The sequence below is a fragment of the Phaseolus vulgaris genome, chromosome 7 (genome assembly GCF_000499845.2).
Source record: "Phaseolus vulgaris cultivar G19833 chromosome 7, P. vulgaris v2.0, whole genome shotgun sequence".
Lineage (NCBI taxonomy): Eukaryota > Viridiplantae > Streptophyta > Magnoliopsida > Fabales > Fabaceae > Phaseolus > Phaseolus vulgaris.
This window is the reverse complement of record NC_023753.2, coordinates 36,055,136-36,081,173: the sequence shown is the minus strand read 5'-3', so window position 1 is coordinate 36,081,173 and position 26,038 is coordinate 36,055,136. Positions and strand designations below refer to the sequence as shown.

Sequence of the window (26,038 nt, the reverse complement as noted above, 5' to 3'; positions counted from 1 at the left end):
CTAATATATTTAACTGGTAAATTTAAAACCAAGTTAAAAAAAACAGCAAATTATCAATGGAAAGATAGGGATTCAAACCCTAGATGGTACATGAACTTGCATAACAGATCAACAATCTATCACGATTTCTAGGACAGAAAAATAGAAAGAAAAATTGAGATTATTTTTTCTATAAATTAAATTATTATATGATAAATTAATTTTTAGAAGCTTCGGTATAATATTTCTAGATTTTTATTTTAATTTGTCTAAGCCGATTTTTTAACCTGTAGAAGAGTTGATAAGTTTGTTCTGAAATGTGATCTATGAAGAATGTGATCACAATGTTCATGAAATTTATTTGAGAGCATATGTAAGCTGGAAATGATTAATGTGGCCAACGCATTATTATTATCATAAATAAAATTAATATGATAATAATAAAGAAAATAATAAAAAAACATGTCAATATTATTATTCTTTGAAGACCATAAATAAAAAAATATGTAGAAGAATGTGCTTTATTGTAACCTTTTGAATGTATCATTCTTTCAATTGAGCAATGCATATAATATATATTATGTTCACATGTTATCGTTGATGTAATTTTATCTAAGGATAAATCATAAGTTATAGAAGACATTCACTACTTGTCTTATGCAATGATAATTTTTTTTTTTTAAATTGACGATGTTATTGTGATGATTTGTTTTATAAATAACCATAAAATAACAATATATCACATGTAAATAAATATCATATTTATAATAAAACATTATGATGATATGACAAATAATTTGTATTAATAAAATCTATCAGAATTGATTTTGAAACGTTTGAATAAAACCAGTTCATATTCATGGTATCCTTGAAATAACAAACTATATGCTTTACAACAAAATATACGTTTTCGTAAATTTTAAAAACATTACACATTTGAAAAAAACTATAATAATAATAAAATATCAGAAAACGTTAATTTAATTTACTTTAATAAAAATATATTTTTAAATTTTTAAAAACACGGCAAAATTAAAATAATGTGATATTTTTATGGTTAAAAATGGGTACAAAATAAAAAATTGATTTGTTTTTCGATCAAGGCTAGGATGGAGTATTGTGATGGAGGGACTATAAGAAATTTGTTATTGCTTTATTCTTTTTCTTTGAAATAATTATCCTTGCACGATGGTTTGATAGAGAAAGCCACCTTAGGAACAAATGTGTAAAAGACATTTATGAGTTAAATAAAGAAATTAAACAAAACTGCTAAAAAGGTCACAAACAAAACAACCTTAAATAATTTATTATTATATCTAAGGTTTGTTGTCATTTTGTGGACCTTGAAGCCTCGTTCTCTTTTACCCTCAAAGTTAGAAATAAAGCTACCATGATTCTCATCTTTATTTTGATGGGTATTGTATCGAGCAAGAAACAAAAAATTGTGAAAATTGGGCTGGTGCAACTCTGCACTATTTACCACCAGCAGTAGAAGTTAAATTACAACATGATTCAGAACCGATTTCTCAATATGCATTCATTTTGCCCCAGAACTCTAACCACAATTCAGAAGACAGTAACAGTATATCAGCACCGTTACGACTTGCAGATCTTTCTGTGCCTCTATTCACTTTTGAATATCTACTGTATGAAAAGATAAAACAAGCGCACTGTGAAATGGCATATCTATTACATATCAGGTTTTACTTTTTTCCTTGAGAGAAAAAATGAGGTGGCTAATTGATGAATATCTAAATCATCAAAAGATAAATTAACCACTGAAGTCCTAAAATGAATTAGGTGATTGATGACTTGCACACGGGGCATGTTGTTTTCCTCTGGAGCCAAGGATCGATACACTGCAAAAAATAGATTAAAGCAAGTTAGCATTTTACAGTTTCTACATAGAAACAAACAAATAGGTTTAATGGTCTGACATCTTTGTGAAATTTGTGCAAACAGGGAAGGTGGCGAATAGTTTCTCCCCTGGCTGGGGTCTCAAGACATATAGCACATGGCTCTGTCATGTTGTCATTCTGTGACAATGAACAGGAAACATATCAGCATTGAATCGAAAATCAATTCCATTTTCCCCCAACCCCTATTTTCTGCTGTCTCACCAGGTTCTCTGCCCCAGAAGTGAAATTGGACCACGAAATCATGAAGGGTTGGAGAAAAAAGGAGACAGAGTTAAGGGTTCATTCCAAAAGTGGATAAATAATTTCACTAGACAATAATAAATAACCTGGATTGTTAACTGCGGAAGGCTATTGATCATATTAGTAGATGCACCAGTATGTTGGTGATTTCTCTCATCAAGGGCCAATAACATTTCATAGTCACTTCTGCAAGAAAACATGGACCATAAATTCATGACATAAAAGAAATAAAACTTTCTGTAAACAATTGTGAAATCACCATATCCAAGAACTTCATTCAAAGAATCAGATATGAAAAACTGAGTACATTATGGGGCCCTTGCACGACAAAAACACTTGCGTTTTAATGACTTGTAGTACTGCATAATATACAGAATGAAGAACTTGTCTGCTGCCTCCCTTCATAGGTATTTTTGTCTTATCCAGTTCTCTCCCTTACACTTTCTAAGTTGTGTTACTACTTCAATTTTAAGAACGAAAAATTAAGAAGCTTTGGTTTAGAGATTAAAACAAATGAGGAAATGAGAAGAACCTCTTTTGCATCATTCTTCTACACAAGAATGAAGTATAACTTATGTGCGCAAATTGTAAATTATTCAATACAAACTTACGCGTTGAAATCACGTCCCGCATTAAAGATGCCATCAACCACTCCCATATCACTGAAATCCCCCATTGAATTCTCCAAAGCTTCTAATATATCAAGTCTCTGTACAGGAGAGATGGATGCCAAGGAAAATTAAAATTATACATATGCTATGCCACATAATCTCAATCCAAACTCTACAAATTCAACAATAATAAATTCCAGACACACAAGAAGCAGTGTATGCTTGTATTCCAATAGAATCACTTTGATGTTGAGATTAAGCAAAAGTACAACTTCTTACTATATAAAAATTTGGTGAGGAAGCTAGAAATCATGGAGAAAAAACATGAAGAGATACATGTACCAAAAAAATGAGAACACAAGCCAAAGTCAAATATCAATGTGCTAAAACATCAAGGCAGAATACACACTTTTGTACTTGCTTTTAAGATTTTACTTTTGTCTCAAGTTCTATTCTGATCAAAATATCCCCTCACCTTATTGTCAAATAGTTTTTCCTTGTACATAATTCCAAACCTAGAGAAGGGTTAGCAAAATCAACTATGTATGGCAACGTCACGTCAGAAATTGGCGGTGGAGTTTAGCTAGCCAGCACAACATATCAGTGATAATGCAGGTTTTCCAGTGCTGCCCATCGCAGCCACTTTGGATGTCATCGAATGGCGTAACAGAATAGACATGGTGGAAAACATACAGAATGCCAAGAATTTCCAGAGAATATTATCAGATTTGTTACCCCTTTCTAGAGGTGGAAGAAGTCTCATGTTATGAAAGGTTAGGTTGGGTCAAACCCGGATAAGGTAAAACCAGGTCTGGTTGAGTGTAGCTCATGCAAGGTTGAGACAAGTTTGGACCAGATAGGCCCTAAGTCAAGTTGGGCTAGGATAGACCTAGTTCAATCTGTAGCATATGAATGCAAAAAGTAAATACATACTTTGTTTGGTTTTCTAAAATAAAAAATAAAACAAAATCTGGGGAAAAATAATTAAAAATACAAGGCACCCTAGTCCCCCCGCATATGTACTGTGGAAACTCCCTTTACAAAACCAGTTTAATAGAGTATCAAAGGAACTGAGGGGAATAGAAAAAAATGACTTTAAACAAGTCTAGAACAAAATACTCTAGAATTTTTTTTATTAAGATAATGAAATAATAACAAAAAAGGACTGCATGCTACCAAAACATGACATTGCCAAAAATTACATTAGAAAGTCACCAAGGCATGCAAAGAGAATAAAAATACGTAAAGAAACAAGAAAATATCAGAGGGACAATGTATGAGGATACCATGTCCAAGTCCATATCCAGAGGAAACTGGGGGCTTCTTCCTCTAGATGATATGTTAGATGCCCGAGTCCTACTTGTGGCGCGACTCCTCAACCGTGCCATTCTATTAGAGAAAGCTAGAGGCTCAGGTCTCCTTCTGGAAGAACTCTGATTAGGCAATATACGAGGCTGTCTGTTTGCCCTAGGAAAACGTACCTGTATAATAAAGTAGGTTTTGTCAAATCCTGCTATCAATTAATATATCTCTAAATAGCCCAACTTTTCAACTAACACAAAACTGGCTAGGTAACAAAATATCCTCTTACTTGAGCGTACAAGTTCTAATAATATTTTTCTAGCATCCTACTCACATGGACACAGAATAATATTGAACTACGCTCATCACAGATAAATTCTAGAGAACTGTACAGTCATGCCAAATAACAAAGATAACGGTTATGTCATATGTAGCTTTCAAGTTCCTTCCAGACATTTCCACCTTTAACACAACACCATCCATAGATCATCTAAGTCTTTTAAATATTTTGAAAGGGTTAAATGAGTATATACAGGACACATTATAGCATCGCTGCACAAAAGGAAGCATCTTAACAACATAGTAGTAAGTGAAACATACAAGAAACTTTATTTACAGAGAAAGGAGTTTTCTTTAACATATTCATTTAAGAGAGACAGAGAAGAGGCTTAGTTACAGGATGATTTCTGCTGTGGCTATCAATGGATGTAGGCAGACTATCCTCTGCATGCTGCAACTCCCACGCTAAATGTTCATCAATCTGCAACAAATCAAAATGTGATGAAGCTGTGTAAAAACAGAAATATATGCTTAAACTACATCTCATAAAAAGCAAGAAAAAAAGAAGAAAAAAGAAACCAACCCCTCTGTCTTCAATAGAATCATCATGATACAATTGTTCTTGGAGTTCTCGTGCCAATATCTCATCTGCTTCCACTTGTCTGGCCCGAGCTTCCAAGCTATTATTGTCATTATCATCTAAATCTTCAGATGATTTGTACCTTGGTGTGGACATCAACTCAACCACTTCAGGATCCAAGACACGGCTCCGGGATGAGCTTGCTGAGTTCCTTGGTGTTGATAACAACTCTACCACTTCCGGATATGAACTTGATGATTCCCCAGATGATTCACGTTTTCTTTGTCTTTTACTCAGAATGTCAGCAGTAGGACGGTTAACAGACAGCTGTTCCACATCTGGAATAATCACAGAAATTGGTTGAGCTGTATGATCTGATTGAGAACCATGTACACGTGTGCAGCTTTGATCACTCCCAATGTTTCTTCCATTCACTAGGTATGTATTCCGTCTATTAAAACATCTTCCAACACCATTATTTCTAGGATGCCCATGTACATCATACAAGTGCTGATTAGCATTCCTCTCATTATGAGTAGTTCTCCAACCACCTTGTCCCCCAGAGTATTGAAGTGAATTTCTTGTATCATTACTGGTACCAGTGACCTCTTCATGATTGATGACAGGGCTGCTGAAGGAGTATCAAATTCCTTCTCAGTATTAGTCAACAGAAACAAGAGATGTAACAAATTTAAACACATAGACAATGATGCTTTTTTCACTTTCCAAAAGGATTCTATAAACATTAGGGGCCAATATTTTGTTTGAATTTTACCAACTAACAAAAAAAAGTTGCATTGCACAATGAAAGTTTTCATACCTCCAACAGAATTTGCAATGAATCCCGGATTAGGAAAATATTTGACAAAATTATGAAACAAGGATTGCAAGCTATAAGGCCTATCTATGGAGACTTTGATCAGAAAAGTTGAGTCAAGTCTCAGGACGTCCACTCTTGGTGGGTTTAAACACATCAACTAGAAATATGGTCAATGTAGCACCTATATGGCTTTTTATAATCCTTACCATAAGATCTAATGTTGTGAGGTGTACCCTAAGACCAAATTCTTAAGACAATCAGAACTACCCTAATGCAAGAGGAAGATTTTTCTAAAGTTATTTTTCTCACTCACCCTAAGTTCTAATTAAATGTACTCGTGCCAAAGACTTCATGAAGTTCCAACAATCCAGTCCAAGATCAATAATTATCACGACCAAGACTCAATATATGCATTTTTTTATGGCCAAACTTTTTATTGCAAGAAATGAACTGTATGCATGCCTTTAGACCAAGAAAGAAGAAATAATCTCATTTCATTTTCAGTTGTAACCCCAAAAATCAAATCCATTCAAGAGTGTTAAACTCTAAGAAAGAGAGAAACATTGAGCTGAAACCATATGTTTCTAAGACAGCAGATGTACTTTTTTTTATATTGAGAAAAATGAATCAATAAAATAAATAAAGGAGATTTGATATACTCTAATAACAAAGATATGATACAGGAATAAATAAAAATGTTCCTAATAATACATATATAATCTAAATATTCTTGATTATATTGGATCAGTTCCTTATTTCTATAATTATAAGAAAGAGAACCAATTTTTCATAAAATGTGGAGCATTTTGGATAGCCTTATTAAGTAATTAGATTCAATACATTTTTAAGTTATACGATTCACTAACTTGTTAAAGACTTCACAGCACACAGTCAATTATCAAGCTACTAGCAGTTTATTCATATAATGCAACAATTCCATGCAGATAAATCTTGTAAAACTCTTGACGCAAGATTGCCAGCAAAAGGTGATATTACCTTCAAGTCATTAACTAAAAAACTAAAAAAAAACTTCAATGTGAAGCACGGTCATGTTACCTGCTAGCAGTGCAAAAGGTTCCAGCATTGCGTCCATTGAATGGAGGAGGAATAAGTACTTCCTTTCCTTTACCTCTACCATTGCATCTCTCTCTAGCAACTATGTCATCAACACTATTTGGTGACACTGTATTGCTAGAAAGCACATGATCAGCGTGGCTCTGTTGAACATCTTCAGTTTGAAGGTTTCTCTGTTCAGCTAATTGTTTAGCCCTCGTTGCAATATTGATAGGTAAAATGCACCCATTTCGCACCAATCTCTTGTGCCCTCTACCTTGTGGAGAGGTGGAAACAAATGGAGGCAAAGACACTTGCTTTTCATTTTGGGATTGAGAATCACGAGACAGAGAAATACCCTTGCCACGGTCCACAGATGTATTAGAACCTGGAAGTTTACAGATTCCAGTGAAGGGATTTCTAGATGTAACAGAAGAATCCGAAATGGCTGGCAACAAAGAGTTCCCAATAGTTGCTTTGGGTGCTTTCTTGGCTTCAGTTGCATGATCTCTTGATGCACCAAGTGAGAAAGCTGGTTTCAGTTGTTGGCTTGCTCCATTCTCTTCCGTCAAATCTAAAACAGAAATACCACGGCGAGATGATTTAGAGGAAACCTTGGAGCTTATATTTTTCCCTTTCTCCATCTTTTCAGCTCCATTAGAATGTTTTGTTTGGCCTCTCCTAAAGATGGGAGCATTTTGAGAAGGATAAGATTTCTCTGAGGGGGATGATGTGGTACAGGTACTATTATTCATTTCAACTGCAGCGTTAAGAGCTCTGCCCCTCTTCTCAGGATTACATAAACGTTTCTGATCATCACCCCTCACAGTTATTCTATCTGGGGTATCAGGAACTTCCACAATTTGATCAATTTTCATATCTTCTGCCATATCCTGTTTTCAAATCATAAGAGCAATTGTGAAACATTGAATAAAACAAAAGATATCAGCATAGCAAAACAGAAGAACCGAAAACCTCAACATAAATGCAAGGAAGCCCTTTAAAGGACCATGTGTTTTACACTATACAAAAGCCAAACACCAAAGTATTGATTTCCTTAAGAATGCAAGAATTTACACCTGAAACCATATGAACTAAAGCATAGAAAAATATTGGACATCGTCAGCACAAATTGTCTTCTGGGCATCTAACAAAAAGTAGTAAAGCTGGTCATAAAAAAATGCTCCAAGTATATATGGCACACCAAATATTCTGTAAAAAAATGCAATATAATGAATTTCATCATGAAGAACAGACAACGAAATTTTTTTGAGCTTGCACCACACATAGAAAACATATCAGGGGTACTTTATCCACATTTCAAATATTCCAAAATAAATTATTTCATTACTATTTGTAAAAATACTAGTTAATCAAATAGAACCCAATGCATACCTCAAATCTAAAATATTAGATGAAAAATTTAAAGCTTAGCACAATTTAAAATTACCTCATTCCAGCGAAAGAATAAAGCTTTTTTTTAAGAAACAAAGAAAAAAAAATCGTAGAGTTGAAGTTAAAAAATGTTAGCTTCTGGTATAGCATCAACATATCCTGATTTTAAACTTTTTGAAAATCTAAAAGTTTGATATTTTTCTGATAATGAATAGTTTTCTTTACAACAAGAACACTAAAAGGTACATAAATAAACTGAAAAATCCAAAAAATTAACATAATAACAAAGAAGAAAATTTTCCAATGTTTTCTACCCTTGTTAACAATATTACATAACAAAGACCCAGATTTTAATAAACCTTGACATACAACGACGTTTATCATATAGTATAGAAACCTAAATGGTGGTCAAATGCTTTTTAGCATAGTAGTATAAAAACCTCGAGAAATAGTACAAAATATTAACTAAAAAACCTGATAAACACAAACAAGATACGTAGAACCGAATTGTTTGAAAAAGATAATTTGAATGCTAGAAACAAGCACCAGAAGATTGAAACAAAACCTACAAAAAAAACTTATGCAATTTCCCAATCAAAACTGAAATGAAAGAGGCGTACACAAATTAGGTGCCGACAGTAACAGAAACTGAACCCAATCACACTGAACTGAAACCAGAATTGCTGCTTCAATCAAATAAAACAGAAAAAAAATTGAACTGAAATTTTGAAGGCAAGTTCATCATTCATCCCAAAATGATGAAATCACACAAATTACAAGTAATCATCTAACTTCACTAAATGGTCTTCATAAAAATCACGTAAGAGATCAAACAAATTGGAGCAAGACAAAAAAAATGTAAAAACGAAGCTACTTCACTGTATCCACAAAATCAGGCCAAGAATTAAAAACGAAACCTGGAACAAATGCATAAACAAGCACCATCAACCTCAGATAAAAATTCGAGAAACGGTGAAAAACAAAAAAGAATGAAAACCTAATCACCAACACAAAATGGATCAGAGAGACGATAAAATCGAATAGTTCGGAAACGAAAAAATAAGAAAACAAAAAAATAAAAATAAAAACAAAAATCTAATTGAGGAAACGAAGAGCAATCATTGAAGCGCATTTCAAAAGCATAAACGAAGGAAAAATGAAAGAGAAAAAGAGGTGAAAAAGAATACCAGATTAGTAGAGAGTATTTTTAGTAAATTTGAAAGATGAAGATGAACAAGAACACAGAAGAGAAGGGACAAGGATTTATCAGTGCAGGAAAGATGTCGGGTCGGGTCGGACCGGACCGACCCTAATTGAAGCTGGGTCGAAAAGCCCAAATCAAATCCCAGATGAAAGGAGACGTGAACGGAGAGAATTTCCGTATTATTTATACTCTATGAGAATTTTTTTAAATTTAACTAATTATTGAAACAGCTAAAAATTAAAATAGTGAATTGTTAAATGATACTTTCACTTTATCTAATTTTAAATAAAAACTTTCACATATATTGTAAAAAATATTGGCTTTTATATATTTGTTTTTTTAATAAATAATATTTATATTTCTTGCAATTTTAATTAAGTGATACTTAAAAATAATGCTAACTTATAAAAGAAGTGAGTTTCACTTTGAATATATTTTAGAAGTTATTTGTAAATCTATTTATTAGATGTTTCTTAATGATTTGTTCTTTGTTACGGAGATGAGACCTAAAAAATTATTAATTGATTTTGTCTTCCTATTAACTTACTCCTTCCGTGCTCCTTTAGGTTTTGGTTATCTGGTCTCCTAAAAAATATTGAATAGAAGGTACTTGGAGCAGACGCGGATGCGAGAGTATACTTATGTTATGATTGTAGAAGACTGAGTGTCCCAAAAACTGTGCTCCAAAAGCTGCTGAAAGAAAATCCAAGATTCAAGAAGAAGAATTTGGCGGGCTACATGGGAAGATTCTAGTTGCACGTATTGAGGCTAAAAGATTTTATTAGGCTTTGCTACTTATAAAAATATTAAGTTTTTCTAAATAGATGTCAGTGCTTTCTGAATGGATTTATTGATGAAGAAGTCTTCATGAAACAACCCATTAATTTTAAAAACAAAAAATAATTAATTATTATAACTGAATTATATATTATTTTTAAAACTAGAAAAATTATTGATATCTAAAATAATTTTTATTATTAATACATAATTTTAAAATTGATCTAATTAACTACTAAGATTTTAATTACTAATTTTAAAATTTAAATAATTGATAGTTAAAATCTTAGTAACTAATTAGATATTAATTTAGAAACTATTTATTAATAATAAAAACTATTTTTGATATTAATAATTTTTTTATATATAATGACTAATTATTTTTTATTTTTAAAATGAATTTCTATTTAATGATTCTTTTTATTATCATATTTTTAAATTTAAAAAGAATCGATATGATCTTAAATAAACTCCCAGATCTTGGTACTACAAATCTAGCAATTTTCTTTTGAAAATTTATTTGTAAGCGAAAAGGTTGATACAACCTTGTTCCATAAAGAAAGCAACAAAGATTTCATTATTACAGCCACAAGTGCTTATAATATAGTCGGTGTTTATTAATGGTGATATACAATCGGTTTACGTAACTTTATGTTGACGTTGTTATTTTCTATGTAAATTATGCTGACAAATTTGTGTAGTAACTTTCATTATAAAACCTAATTTATAATTTTGGTTTGTTTATGCTAATTTATAACTTTCATATAAACAAATATGAAAATTTCTAGCTTATCTTATTTTTATTTTTTTTTATCAAAGGAAGATAACATATCAACCAAATTCAGACTATCATAAAAATAAATCAGTCATTCAAAGCTTTAAACATCCCCACAATAGAAAATAAAAATAAACAAAATGTATAAAATAAAGTATAAAAGTTTTTTGCGAGGAAAATACCTCAACAAGAAAAATCCAAAACAAACTTTGAACATGTTAAAACAATATAACTACTAGTTGAGAGACCTTCTGAAGACAAAAAGAAATATAAATTTAATGTAAAATTTGAATTTGTTCTTATTTAATAACAATTACCAATCAAATTAAAATCAATTAAATAGGTATAAATTAACCATTTAATTATAAAATCTATGATTGATTTTTTTAAATTGATATAAAATCAAGACTCAAGAGATTCATTTAACTATAAATTGTATTTTTGATATTATATATGTATGTATATAATGAAAATATTTAGATCATAGTAATCGTAACTCAAAATAAGTGTTTGTTTTTCATAATATCTATAAGAAAAAACTTTTAAGAAATGGCTTGTACCACTAATTTAGCTTTGAGTACATGTCCTTTACCATAAAAAGACATCTCCTATATTTTATGTCAACAAGAAGGTTTAATATAACCATTTATTTTAAGAGATGGGTGCAATCGAAGTGTTATTGATTTCACAATTTTGTTAAAGAAAGAAAATAAAAATAGATACATTCCATTCGAGTAATACTTTCAATTCATTTAATTTTTCAATTCATTTAATAGAAAAACATGCATTTTATTTTAGGAATATTAATCATTTTATTTTATTTTATAAACCAATATGGTTTGAGATCTCACATATATTAAAAATATGACTAAATTATATTGTATAAATGATGTGTAAACCTTACCTTATAAACCAATTTTATAAGATTGAGTTAGATAAGTTCATTTAATAACACATGGTTGTTGACTTTTTTTTTGCTTAATCTCAAATCCCACATCGGTGAGTTCATTGTTTGGAGGAGGAATTTTGAGAATAAGATTTGAGGGTTATAAATTAATCTCTCTTTCTTCTGTGTAAAATATCCTAATTTGTAATATATTTTTCCACATTAATAAAAGTGGACTGTTTGAGCTGTGTCAGATATTAGACTGTAAGATTGAATATATAAAGTCACATATAAACCTATATAGTACTCTTTTTCTAAATAATTTCATTTGAAAAATTAATATTACTATGATTCAAGCTAAATCACTTGGTTACGTTGCCACTTGAATAACATTAACTATTTTGTTAAAATTTTTGTCTATAACTTTTTCAAAATTAGATTATTTTTTTAAAGGACAAAAAAGAAAAAAATTAGCCAGAAATCCTTAACTTTTTTCATGCTACTTTATTTGCCACTCGTTGCAAAATCATGCTAGGTTATGAATGAAGAAACCCATGTGTGTTTATTTTTGTGTGTAGTTTATCTGAATGTGAATTTGAGTCTTTATTTGCTTCTAGTTTACACATCCAAAAGTGGGAAATCTATTCTTAATGAGTTTTGAACACATCCTAAATTATAAGAAATTAACCTTTAAAATCGTGTGTACCTTTTATGTTGTTTTGTGGTTTAAGTGTGGATTCTACAAAATCAAAGTTTTAAATTGCAATCACAATTGTGTTTTGACCCTTGGCACTAGTTCTATTTGATAATAATAAGTAAACAATGCATTAAAACTACAAGAATGTGATAAAAATAAGGCCACTACTAACAAGTGATGGTCTTTGTCAGTTACATGTAAAGTGAGTCTAGCTATTGCTTGTTTTTTGTCCTTAAAGCACCCTTGTGAAGTTCCTACTTGAAATCTTTGTAACTTTGTTGATCATTACTTCCATCCATTTTGCCTATTTTGCTCTTATCTGTTTTAACATTTCCTCTTCAGTAAGCCATTTATAATCTGGGGGAATAGAAAACAGGTCCTCATCATCAAATACCCTACTACTAGATTCCACACTAGATGAACTAGATCTTGAAGGGGTCTTTATCCACTGAAACCATGATGATGATGCAGAGGAATTTTCATCCTCTTCTAGGTTCTTTTGTTCACCAGTAGGACTTGATGGGGCTGATTCAAACTCATCTGCATTTTCATTTTCATTTTCTTGTTGTAGTTCTTCAAACTTTGTGAAAGTCACCAATACTCTAACAGTGGACACCACAGGGATGGCTACCTAAATTTCCAAAGTCAATGAGATGGTATATAGTCATATATATTAGCCAAAAAAGTTTGAAAAAGGGGAAAATTTAGATAAGCATGACAAAGATGGAAAAGAAATCATAAATAATGTCAAAACTTTCCCTTTAATCCTAGCAAGTATGAACCCACTTGGCAACTTATAGTTCCTATTAAACAATAAAAATAAGAAAGGAACACATCAATGGGTAACCAATTACCATGTCTGAAATCTATGTTCTGGAGTCTAGATTTCTCAAGCCAAATTCAAGAATCTAAGTTCTTGAGTTATGAGCCAACTCTTGGTTTAGTTAAATTCTTCTCTCTTGTATTTCAGGTCATGTGTTAACAAGTTGATTATCCTTTCATTCAATTTATAGAGAGAACCAAGAAAACAAAATTATGGTTTTTCATTTAGAAATATAACCTTTTCTTTTTCTTGAGAAGGTCCTCAAATTGAGTTGTGTGTTTCTCTTACCAAAAAGTTTCAAGACTTGCTTGATAAATGTGAAACAGGAAGACAGAGAAGGGAAGGAATGAATGTTCCAAATTATGATGTATGGTTGGATACATTCTCAAAGTTCACTTCCCTCTTCGATATGTTCATTTTCAGCTTACCATGCATGCCATTAGTCTTTAACATAACAGTTTTTTTTGTAAAATCATTGGTAGCTGCATAAGAAATGCCATATATCTAACCAACTTATGTCCAATGTCTAGGTGACAAGTTTATATATTTTTTAACACAATTCAAACATGAAAAAATGTTTCCACATGTTGGCTAAAACAATCTTCACTCTTCATGATTGAACTGTAATGTTTTCTGATACATGAAATACTGTCTTGAAGAAACAACTTGCCAACAATCATAAATAAGTTCAGATCAGTTGCCATCAGAAGCATTTAAGGTCAAAGATCGAATAATGCACCTTTCAATCATAGAAAAACATAATAATACTATAATCAGAACATGATGTTTATTGTTAGATGTCATAAGATAATAGTAATAATAAATTTCCCTTATGAGTACTGCATCAAGAAAAGCAAGAGGGAAAGAACTAATGAAAACATATAATTAAATAGGGTTTTTATTGGGAAAGTCAGAACTAGTTCTCTCCTTTGGTATAGATACAAAATGGACACTTACGAAAACAATAAACACATTATAGAAAATAAAGCAAAATAAAGCAAAATTTTTAACGTGTGTTTTACTTCTCAAATTAGTTCTGATTTTTTCCAAACAGATTTCATATTCTGAGGTGCCAATTTAGGTGTCCTGTCGTGGAATGCTTAAATCAAAGAATGAAAATGACATACCCTGACTGGAAAGGTTTCCTTTGGAAGTTTTGTTGTAAGGAGTTCTCTTAACCTACGAACTGCTTTAAGTCTTTCAGCAAGAATGTCAAGCATGGGTAGCAATTCATCAATTGTTAATGGAAAGTTTTGGGAAAGCCAGAGAGCAGGCATCATCCCTCTCTTATACTGGTTTTCACCATTTTGGGAAGTAAAGGTCTCAGATGGTGCATTTGTGCTTTTCTCCTTGTGGTCCTTATGTCCACCAGACTTTCCTTTCTTTTCTTTCTTTTCTTTCTTTACACGATGGCCTTTTTGACTTGGGCCATTTTCATCTGTTGAATTCATTGCAGCTTCCAATTGCTTCTTCTCTTCTTCTGTCAAAATGTCATCCATTTTTTCACCCTCCTTCTTCCTCCTTTCCCTGGAAGCTGCTTGCCTGGCCTCAGGTGGTGGAGCTCCAGGGACCCTTTTGGATTTCACACTGAGAACCACATTCTGCATGTCATACACCTTAGCTTTCCAAGGCCCCACCATTTCTTTCCTCTCTTTTTTCCTCCATGTTACCTGAGGAACAAGAACTGCCTCACTCACATCAATCCCAACCCTTACTGAGTCAGTCCTAGACTTCTCATTCAATGTCCTCTTAACCTGTCTCTCAGTGGGAGCAGCTTTGGAGGGTGAAAGCACAAGTACTTCCTTCTCTTTGTGTAACACTTTGAACAAAGATCCGGGGAATTTCCTCGCATCATCTTTAGCACCATCACCAAGAAAAAGAATGCTCTGATTTGACCTCTTGATTTTCAAACCATCAAAGCCAGCCAAAGTCATATCTGCCCTCATATTGCCACCCCTTTTCCAAATCTTGTAAGTGTCTGAAGGTGCAATCCTTGAGATGAAAGGGATCACAGAACTCTCAAAATGGAATGTAATCTCCATGTAGAAGTCCTTCATTCTTCTCATAGTCCCTATGTACCTAGGCAACCTTCTAAAGTACTTTCTCTCATAGTCATTCCAATAGTGCTTTATCATAACAATTCCTATTTTATCTTGTTTGTTGATGATAGCTTCTCTAAGAGCAGTCCACCCTTCCTTGTTCTTCAACCTACCATTTGCCCCAGCATCCATGAGCATCCTAGTTGCTATAAAATCACCACATTTTGCAGCCAAGTGAAGAGGGGTGTCACCATTTGGTACATCCCTCCGATCCACCATAGCAGCGATGGCTGCAGCCTTCTCATCCTCAGCTATTGAAGCAGCCTCAGTTTTAATCTCAAAGGGGTTACCTAGTTGTGGGAGACGCCCAAGTAACTCATCAAGAGCAATATGATCCTTCAGTACTATGGCCTTGTGCACAGGGCTATGATCATATGCTGAGACATCAATGCCTTCCATGGCTCACAAATTATAGGGTACTCACCAACCCACACTACCCAATAATCACCAACCCATTCCAATAATCCAAAACGCTCTTTCTTTTCACACTATAACAGATACAAAATTTATGGGGAAAATTCGATTCTGCTCCTACCAGAAATAGGATTGAATCGGAACAATAGCACACCATTCCATAAAATCAACAATTTTTGTGATCTGAATCAAGAGGAACTCAAAAAATGAAACAAATCCATTGACAATACAGGGAAAAGTTGATCAAAACCAAGAAGCATAATCAATATAGTTGAGACAACAACAACAACAATTAGAAGCTAAAAAACACAAGTTTCAAATCAAGCATTTGTTGAGGCATACATTTGTAATAATGGGAAACTCATGAAGAAAGGAGACTTAATTGAGAAAATAGCAAAAGAAAAGAGAAAAAAAGAAAAACATAATACTTATAATGGAAACTATAAGTGAGAGGCAAATTCATTTGAAGCAAAAGTCTTAGAATAGAAAATATAATATTAGTTTAGAGCAGCATGTGTGTGGGTCTAAGTGCCTTAGACACAAAATTCAACTCTCCAAATTAAGGGTTAAATTTTTCATTTTCATAATTTTTCTGATTTTCAGAAAATAATTTTAAACGTTTTCTAAAAAGGTTTGGATTGTGAAAATGCTGATATAGGGTGAAGTTGTTGAAGTTCAAGCTATTTAAACAGGGTGAAGCAATGACCCACAATCCTTGAATCTTGGCATTGAGTCAAAGTCAATTCTCACTTAACCACCACTCATTTGCTAATCAAATCATAACTTCTACAATCTTTAATACAATATTTTGTTTTACAACTCATATTTGTAAAACCAGGTAAATAAATAGCCTCTTATAATACTTTATTATTTTTTATTTATATTTTAAACTTTTAAAACTTAAGAAGTTAACTAAATAATACAATTCAATATTTTTTTTATTCATAAAACAAAGAATCTTAAGATACTGGTGTTAAACTTAAATTAACCTGTTCTAATAAAAGTTTCTTATAACACCTAGATTTTAAATTTAAAATCCCAATTATATGTTATAATACAATTTTTTTGAAATATGCTATTTTTAAAGATCATGTGATCTTGTTCACTCCAATCTCTATTACATTTAAAATTTGAGTAAAGAAAAAAATAGTATTCCTTTATTTATTTTTTATAACTTCAATTCTTCCCAAATACTACTCCTTAAATTTAATTAATTCAAAACTAAGTTTATACACCTCATAAACTTAGAAAATTTTATTTAAAAATATAATAATCATGCTATTTTCCTTTATTCTTCTTTCTTTTTTACATACAAATCCAAACCTCCTTCAAACATTTACCTTATTTACAAGAGAGTATTACTGAAATTATAAAAATTATGAGGGTACCACAATAATATATAGAGGCTTATTTACAGGAGAGTATTTCTGAAATTATAAAAATTATGAGGGTACCGCAAAAATATACGGAGGTGGAGGAAGATGCAGTCCAAGTTCAATGAAAGTGGGACCAAATTTCATTTCATTAATAATAATGCTGAAATATAATAAAACATACTATGATAAAGCTCAAAGCGAGTAAACAAATTCTTCAGTTTATTTACATGAATAAAATCAGGGAAAAGAATTATAACCAAACAAAGGTGAATTTAAACTGCAACCATGAATATGAAAAGTTGATCACTGTGATTGCAACTATCCTGAGTTAATGGTTTTCCACATGTTCTGAAACAGAATCAACAAATTCTTTGGTGTAAACTTGAAAACTCCAGCTATTATTGCAAGAATCACAATTTTCTTTTCCTTATGCCACATGCTTCAAATAGTCCATGCACAACTCCTTGGATAATCCTTCTTCCTACATGAAAGATAACTTCAGATCCCAAGTTCTCTAAACAACCAAAGCACTTCCAAGTTTGGAGCTTGCTTATGAACTGGCACACTGGCATAACTAGTTATGACTTTTTCCTTTCTTTGCCTTGTTCTTCTCTTGCATCTTCTTTTTCTTTGCTTCAGCACTAATCCAAGTATAGTCAGATGGAATGGCAAATGGGTCTTGAATATTTTCTATCCTACTGCTGGATCCTGGAGCAGATGTACCAGAGCGATAAGGAGCCTTTATCCATTGAAACCAAGATGATGCCGAGAAATGTGGCACTGCAGGGCTCTCTTGGCCAGCTGCAGATGGACTCGATGGCGGCGTTGCGAACTCGTCCACCGGCTGTAGTTCTTCAAACTTTGTAAAGGTAACCAATACTCTGATAGTAGGAACCACAGGGATGGCCACCTGTATCATGCAAGAGCAAATGGATTAACATCATTTGCAAAGAAAAAAAAAGATAACATGTGAAGAGAAAAAGAAAAGCCAACAGAGACAGTAATCATGTGATGTACAATAAAGTTAAAATATGATATAGATTCAGTCCAAAGGAACAAGCTTCAATAAGTAGACAACATAATTGACAAAAAATCAAAAGCCACATCTCAAGAATGTGTAGGAAGTGCTAGGTATAGTATCCAGTTCAAGGCATTGACCATTGATCACATGAACCTATGCAGAACAGTAGGACCAGGCTAGCTTGAAAGATTAAAGAACCTACCCACAAATGTAGGTAAAATATAAAAAAAGCTTCTTTATTATATCAGTCAATACTAATTTCAAGAATTGAATAACAAACCTTAAGGCAGAAATTCACTATCAGTAAAATCTAAAATAAATATAAGTGAAGAATGGGTTGATAGAAAGATTCATGGTCATGATAACAAAAATATACAATGCTTCCACCCATGTTCTGCAGCTGGATTTTTCTAGCCAAAGAATTAACAACTCAAGATTTCAGTGAACATGTTGAACATCATGTTAGATAAGGGATTAAAACTCCCTTTCCTGAAGAAGCTCGTTAGACATGGTTCAGTTTTTATGAACTAAAAGAAATTGACAGATAAGGAACCACCTGGGAGGAGAATAATGACTCAGTTCAGGACAACTCATCCAAATTAATCAAATCCGTGAAACTAAATGAGTAGGGAACATGTTTCCAACAAGTATTCTGAACATGACATAAAAAAACAGCTTGCACTTGTCACCTTAAGCATTAAAGTACTTGGTTCATGAAAACTAGATTCTTCATTACTAAGAGAATGAGCTCTTAATTTTTCCACGCATTGAAACTTATTTTGGTTTTCTAAAACAGTTTCTCAAAATGAGAATATCTTTCATTACAACAAAAAAGTTTTAATTGCTGCCAGAGATAAAGTATTTAACTCTCAAATCTATCTATGAAAAAATAAAGTTACAGAAAGAATAATACAAATGTCCTCTTAGTTTTAGATAAAATTTACACAAATGTCATTTTTTTCCAAAAACAAATAAGAATAAAAAGTTATCTTAAAAAGAGAGGAAACATAAGGCATCAAAACAAAATAAAGACACTAAGACAAAACAATAACTCAGCAAAGTATGTATGTGTGTGTGAATACACTATGCATAAATATAAAGACATATTAGCAAAACAGTAATACATTCTTTGGAACACACTTTACTATTCACTGAGATTTATATTACAATTTAGTGAAACTCACTTCTTATTTAATGAGTCTAGTTCCTAATTTTATAGTTTTCAATAAATTGTAACCAATAGTAGAGGATGTTTTAGGTAGTATTCCTCATAAATTAAAACAGGGTAACCCTCTAATCTCTCTGCAGATCAGACAGACACCTCTGTAATCTACAGCCGAAGAAGCAATTTCCCTGCCACCCCCAAACTAAAAACAAATGCTGTGATGGTAGTTGTAAGCAAACCACCATAAACAGTAAAGTACAATTTTTTTTGTATTCAAACTAATCCCAAGAAAAACAAAAGCTCATTGGCATGAAAATTAAACTGTAAAACATTACTACTAACTGTCAGAAAAACAACAGGTAACTGACAGTGATTAGCTATCACAAACACTTTTACTTTGCAATAATAATGATACTGACACACTGACACTTAAGCTGCCATTGATGCAGACATGATTGTCATTATCACCTATCAATTCATAAAGAACAACCATCGCATACTCCATGTTGTAAGGTTTTTCGTTTTAGCAAAGGGCTATTTTTTAATTAAACTTGAGTCACTTAAGATTGCTTGGTTATTAATGTTGGGTTTCCCTTGAAATATATCTATATAGATAACACAATGATTTATATACTTTAGCTTGATATTGGTTATTGAATTGGGCAACATTACTCCGTTTCTAGCTCAATCTATTCCTGACTCCTATTCTGCATCTACTTTCACTGTTACTGTGTTTTCTCCCTTAACAATTTATCCCTTGATTTCCTCCCATTTATAGACCAACAAACGATGTGCAGCATACTACAGCATAAGCAGAATAAACAAGCAAGTGTATAATTCATCCTAGAAAATAAATGGAATTCATACTTCTAGTAACTGGCCTTAAAAGGATGATGAGCACAGACCTTAACAGGGAAGCTTCCCACTGGAAGTTTCGTTGTAAGGAGCTCTCTTAATCGTCGAATTGCTTTAACTTTGTTTGCAACAATGTCGAGCAATGGCAGGAGTTCTTCAGTTTTTAGGGGAAAGTTAGGTGAAAGCCAAAGAATAGGTCGCAACCCTTTCTTATATTCATTTTCACGATTTCCATCTTTGTGACGACTTCTGCCATCAGAATTTGCAGAAGAAGCCTTGGCATCTTTTTTCCTCCGTGACTCATCACCCTTCACAGCTATCTCAACAGAATGTCTTCCTGGCTTAGTCTGATTTCTTGAAGGAGAATCCCCTAATAAATCACTCACCTTTTCTTCTACGCAAAGAGAACTTCTTGGTGCAGCAATCTTCTTTGGTGCTTCAGGTTTCAAATCCTTTTTCCTCCATCCACCAAACCATCCTTTCTTTTCCTGCTTATTTTCTCCACTTTTGTTACAAGTTCCATCTTCAATGGGAATATCTCTATGCTCATAGCAGCTGTGACGATGCCCAATGACGACCTCATCACTCTCGTTGGCCAAGTCCAATGAATCCAACCGAAGCGCATCTTCCAATTGCCTTCTTTCCTCCTCAGTCAATATATCATTGAACTCTTCACCCTCAGTTTCATTTTCATTGCAAGATGAGAAGAGCTCATCATCTGTCATAGCTCCAGGGACTCCTCTAGATTTTATGCTCACAACTACATTGTGCATGTCATACACCTTAGCTTTCCAAGAGCCTACCATTTCTGTTTTCTCCTGCCGCCTCCAAGTCAACTGAGGCAAAAGAACTGCCTGGGTGACATCAATCCCAGGCCTAAAAATATTTGTTTTAGACATTGCAACCACTTCTTGCTGAACCTCCTCCTCATCTGCCGGAAATCCAGCATCATCTAGAGCATTGAGAATCTCTTTTTCCTTGTGTGAGATCATGCAGAGTGACCCAGGTGGGACTTTCCCATCCTCTGAACCATCACCAAGGAAAAGAATGCTCTGATCTGATCTCTGGATTCTAAAACCATCAAAACCAGCCAAAGTCATGTCTGCCCTTAGATTTGCACCCCTCTTCCAAATTTTGTAGGTGTCTGAAGGAGCAATCCTCGAGATGAAAGGAATCACAGAACTCTCAAAATGGAATGTAATCTCCATGTAGAAGTCTCTCATTCTCCTCATGGTCCCTACCAAGCGAGGCAACCGTCTGCACCATTTTGCCCAAGCCAGAGGTTGGTAGTGCTTAATTATTATCTTGGCAATACCCTCTTCTCTATTGCAGATAGCTTCCTGAAGAGCACTCCACCCCTGCTCATTCTGCAAACTCCAATCTGCCCCAGCAACCATAAGCATCTCCGTGGCCATTTCATCCCCAAATTTCACAGCCAAATGAAGAGGAGTATCCCGGTTTGGCACATCACGCCGGTCAATCAAAGCGGAAATGGCATCAGCCTTTTCTTCCTCCAAAATTGAAACCGCTTCAGTGTGAATCTCAGCCGTGTTACGCAGCCGTGGGAGACCAGCAAGTATCCTCTTAAGCTCAGCATAATCCTTTGAAACTATGGCCTTGTGCACTGGACTATGACCATACTTTGCAGCATCAATCCCCGCCATACCTCAACAGCACAAGGGATAACACACCACCGCCAACCCCCACTAGCAATCAAAAGCATAAACACACGCCGCCATGAAAAAAAATCTAAACTTTACCCAATAGGGTACCCCAATCACACTTGCCCAATCCAACCAACGAACCAACCAGCAACCAGCACTCACACCACAACGTCGGATGTAGCAAATGAAACAGACCCTTATGCACAATTCCCCTCTAGAGCGCAGCCGAAAAAGGTTCCTATCAAGATCAGAGATTAAAAGAGACCCCTTTTGCATCAGAAACATAAAAGCATAACAGAAAATCAAGAATCAAAGAAAAGAATCTTGTGGGGTCCTAGATCAAGCATATTTGAAAAGAGGGTGAAAGATGCTAACACACTAACCTTGTTCCTTTCTTCTATGTTTTGCTTTGTCCTATGAATATGATTGCCCAAGAGTCCAGGGATTCATATGATGTGTTACTCAAACAAACCCCACCACTCCACTCACTACCCCTCAAGTACCAAACAAAAAGTGCAGATGGCAAAGATCCTAGTGATCCAATCCAGATCAGACAAGCATGAAGAGAACATGCATGTGGTTGCGTGAAACAGAAACTCTAGAATAAAAAACGGACCTTTGAATATTAAATTCAATTTTGGGTTTTTAAAATATTGAAAAACAACAAAACAGAAGAAAAGAGAGGAAAAGAAGGTGTGCGAGGAGGGGAAATTGGTGAGAAAAAAGGTGAAAGAGGGAATAACAAAGGCATGGATCGAGAAAGAGAATAAACCCCACCACACAAGCAAAGAAAGAGGAACTAGTTTATGTGCAAAGGTTTAGCCAAAAACGGATACAAGACCAAAAGTGAGCAACACTTGGAAAAGTAAATTAGTTGCAAGTGAAATTAAAAAACAAAGAATATTGAATAGTCAAGGTTTTTAAGAAGGGCTGTCTCATGTTTTCTTCACACCAGGTAAGAACAAATTTCTCACCCACCCAATTCAAAAAAAATTCTTACTTTGTTTTAAGAAAACTCTCTCTCATATTTGATGTTCTAAAGTTTTTTATTTTATTTTGTAGTTAGTCATAAAGTATGATGCTACAAAAAAATTTAATGATTTTATAAAAGTTATGTAAAGAATTTAATTATAGTGTATTTGTAAAGCTCTTTTAATATTGATATAATCCAAGATTATACCAATATTGAGTTTATTTGTGTTATAAATAAGCAAAAGAAGTTTCATTAACAAAACTTATAAATTATGTGAGTTTTGTTGATGAAGTTTCCTAAAGGGTGAGTTTGGAAGAAGGGAAGAAAGAGAGAGAGAGAAGAAAGGTGGATTGGATGGAATTGATGGGAAAAGGAAGCATGCATGTGAGGCACAAAAGAAGGAACTTGCTTCCCTATTTCCTTTCTTTTTCACTGTTTATTCATATATCAGATTTTAATCTACCTTCATTATTTCATCATCATTGATTAAATATGTCCCCTTTTTATTTGAAAGAAGATTCTATGATCACATCTATTCTAAGACACACTTTTCCACTTTTAAATTCCTCAATTTATGTTTACAATTATCATTCACTCATACTCCATCCAACTTTATATTATCACTACAACAGATATGGATGACGGCTAGACCCACCATATTTTACAAAAATGGATTAATCTTTTCAAATTGTCAATTTTTATTAGTATGCTCTCTCTAATTTGTTAATTTGTTAATATGACGAATTTTATTTTTGATATTTTTAAAAAGAGATTTTATGTTTTTAGAATCAAAATTGGTGATAGTCAATATTTTAATAAAAGAAATATATTAATTTTTTTATATATTATTTAATTCATTAAAGTATTGTTGTATATTTATTTATTTTATTAGATATTAAACCTTCTTTTATTATAAAATTAATATTTTATTTTATTTTATTTTTATTTTTATTGTTCAAAAACTAATATAAATTATTAAAATCAAATAAATAAATCTAAAAAAAAAGTTGAAAAGTTACATGTCAGTCCAACCCACTGGGGTGGGTTACTATTTCTAGCTCACACAATCTTGGCAGTTAGATTAGTGCGTTTTATTACCCTAACAATTAGTTTTAAAAAATAAAAATAATTAATTACTATATTAATTAAATTAAATAATATTTTATAGATTAGAAAATTATTTGATATTTTTATAATAATAAAAAATTATAAATTATTTTTTAATTGGCTTACATTGAATATGAATCTTTGATATGTAGTTTAGATAGTTTGCTTCAGAAAATGGAATAATTTTGATTATGTAAATTGACTAAGAGTAGTAGTCTTTCTAGGAAACTGTATTCAGAAGGTAAAAGAGAAAGAACTCATTAACCAGAACTCATCCTTATAAATTCCATTCAATAAAACTTTGCTCCTTTCACTACTTGTGATTCAACATGCTTAACCCTTCCAAGATCTAAGAATTGAAATATATGGAAAGTAATACCTAATTTTGTTGTTGTCTTCTAAGTTCATCATGTATCATTGAATTTTAGGTATATTTGTAACTACAGAACAATACCCAAATGAATTTATAACATTCAAATTCCAGATAGTTAATTAGAATTGATTCATCATTTTAAATTTAAATTAGAGTTATGAATTCAATTCAATAAAACTAATCACATAACCCTAAATTAAATTTTCAAAGAGTTTCACCAGCAAAAATCGTTTACCTTTTAAGAACATTGAAATCTAAACCTTTAGTATCTAGAAAATTAACCTATAAACTTTTATGAATGCAAAATCTAAAAATTTGCAAACTTAAAACATTTGTTAGACACTTAATGCAAACATTTAGTGTCAGGTTATAGTTGAATGTACACCAATTATTTTCCATTAAAGAGCTAAATTAATTAGTTCTACATATTTTTTTCTCAAACCGATAAAATAGAAATTTTATTGCAACTCATTTTTTTTTTTTATTCTAACAGCACATCTTGTATCTGTTTATATTTGTCGGACATAATATATTTTTAAAGATTCAATCTATAATTTCACATTTTTCATTTAGAAATAATCATCAAACTAAAATAAATAAAAAATAGTTAAGAGAAAAAATATTATATTCTGGTTTTATTTTTTTTAATAAAGACTGAATTATAATTTTACCAAACAATATTAATAGATTCTATAAAGAGAAAAGGTAATAATATAAACTCATTTTCATATAACTTCACATCTAACAAATATATATGTCTAAAATCAATGGACATTAATGCATTTCAAACAATCATTATGTTTCTAGCAAAAACCCTGATAGGTTGACACCTTTTCACTTTTCAGCATTCACATTACAACTTTATATTTATTATTTTATTGTTATATAACATTTTATTAAAAGGATTAGTTGTTAAATAAATGTATTTCCTAAAGTAAATTTTTCACTACATCCTTCATTAAAACTCTTGAATTATGCAAATCATAACAAAATTATCATTTTCCCAAACTCTACAAAGGGTGTGCTGTGGGATTTACCATAATTGGGGAAAATATAATTTATCAATTCAAGAGAAAAGTGGAACATTTTAATTACTTTTACTTTGTGATATTCTTTTGAATAAATAAGCATTTAATAAAGCTAAGTTGTGTGTTTTTTTCTTTTTAATCTTTTCTTTTCTTTTTTTATTTCTTTTCATTTTATTTATGAAAGGTTAAATCTTTTCAGCTTAAAAAAATAAGCATTTAATCATCACTATAATTTTCTACAGCTTATCCAAAAATAAATCAGAGCAGACATTTTTAGAGACCAAACATAAATATTTTTTAATATATTTTTTGAAATATATTCTATACTAAATCTATAAAAATATCTTAAAGAAACATATTTACTCTTTGAAATTTCTTATTAAACGTTATAAACACTTAAGGTCGACTTTTTATCCTTACATGGGTTTTTGACCAACTCTAAATACTATTTTTATAGTGAATTAACATATATGAATATTTTCTAACAAACACACGTTAATAATAAGGAGTAATTCAAAACAATATTTATGGTGATAACACTATTTTGAAACCTTTCAGGTGCCCCATCTAAGATGGAACGGATAAATATAATGTGCTCATAGCAATATTCATATTTGTTACTT

The 26,038-nt window shown here is 32.2% G+C and overlaps 3 protein-coding genes across 3 annotated transcripts; all 3 read right to left on the bottom strand.

The window, feature by feature from the left end:
• Nucleotides 1–1,490: 1,490 nt before the first annotated feature.
• Nucleotides 1,491–9,561, bottom strand: LOC137830415 (uncharacterized). The gene is made up of 9 exons (XM_068637736.1): nucleotides 9,366–9,561; nucleotides 6,787–7,676; nucleotides 4,914–5,541; nucleotides 4,728–4,811; nucleotides 4,036–4,230; nucleotides 2,750–2,847; nucleotides 2,225–2,324; nucleotides 1,917–2,015; nucleotides 1,491–1,838 (listed from the first exon to the last, which is right to left on the bottom strand). Exons 2-9 carry the CDS (start codon nucleotides 7,671–7,673, stop codon nucleotides 1,776–1,778), a joined length of 2,154 nt encoding a protein of 717 aa, XP_068493837.1. The 5' UTR covers nucleotides 7,674–7,676; nucleotides 9,366–9,561; the 3' UTR covers nucleotides 1,491–1,775.
• A 3,036-nt stretch (nucleotides 9,562–12,597) lies between these two features.
• On the bottom strand, nucleotides 12,598–16,330 carry LOC137830414 (uncharacterized). Its single transcript, XM_068637734.1, has 2 exons — nucleotides 14,468–16,330; nucleotides 12,598–13,148 (listed from the first exon to the last, which is right to left on the bottom strand). The coding sequence occupies exons 1-2, from the start codon at nucleotides 15,836–15,838 to the stop codon at nucleotides 12,822–12,824; spliced, it is 1,698 nt and encodes a 565-aa protein (XP_068493835.1). The 5' UTR covers nucleotides 15,839–16,330; the 3' UTR covers nucleotides 12,598–12,821.
• Nucleotides 16,331–17,346: 1,016 nt separating this feature from the next.
• LOC137830413 (uncharacterized) lies at nucleotides 17,347–22,937 on the bottom strand. Its single transcript, XM_068637733.1, has 3 exons — nucleotides 22,318–22,937; nucleotides 20,321–22,172; nucleotides 17,347–18,139 (listed from the first exon to the last, which is right to left on the bottom strand). The coding sequence occupies exons 2-3, from the start codon at nucleotides 21,932–21,934 to the stop codon at nucleotides 17,804–17,806; spliced, it is 1,950 nt and encodes a 649-aa protein (XP_068493834.1). The 5' UTR covers nucleotides 21,935–22,172; nucleotides 22,318–22,937; the 3' UTR covers nucleotides 17,347–17,803.
• Nucleotides 22,938–26,038: the final 3,101 nt, after the last annotated feature.

What these genes read in the sequence shown, in the direction of transcription:
- LOC137830414 (XM_068637734.1), bottom strand. Translation starts at nt 15,838, where the DNA reads ATGGAAGGCATTGATGTCTCAGCATATGATCATAGCCCTGTGCACAAG. An exon ending in AGGAAACCTTTCCAGTCAGG is followed by an intron (nt 13,149 to 14,467) that starts GTATGTCATTTT and finishes TTGGAAATTTAG; the next exon opens with GTAGCCATCCCTGTGGTGTC.
- LOC137830415 (XM_068637736.1), bottom strand. Translation starts at nt 7,673, where the DNA reads ATGGCAGAAGATATGAAAATTGATCAAATTGTGGAAGTTCCTGATACC. An exon ending in TGGATATGGACTTGGACATG is followed by an intron (nt 2,848 to 4,035) that starts GTATCCTCATAC and finishes TCTCCTGTACAG; the next exon opens with AGACTTGATATATTAGAAGC. An exon ending in TGCACAAATTTCACAAAGAT is followed by an intron (nt 1,839 to 1,916) that starts GTCAGACCATTA and finishes TATTTTTTGCAG; the next exon opens with TGTATCGATCCTTGGCTCCA.
- LOC137830413 (XM_068637733.1), bottom strand. Translation starts at nt 21,934, where the DNA reads ATGGCGGGGATTGATGCTGCAAAGTATGGTCATAGTCCAGTGCACAAG. An exon ending in TGGGAAGCTTCCCTGTTAAG is followed by an intron (nt 18,140 to 20,320) that starts GTCTGTGCTCAT and finishes TGCATGATACAG; the next exon opens with GTGGCCATCCCTGTGGTTCC.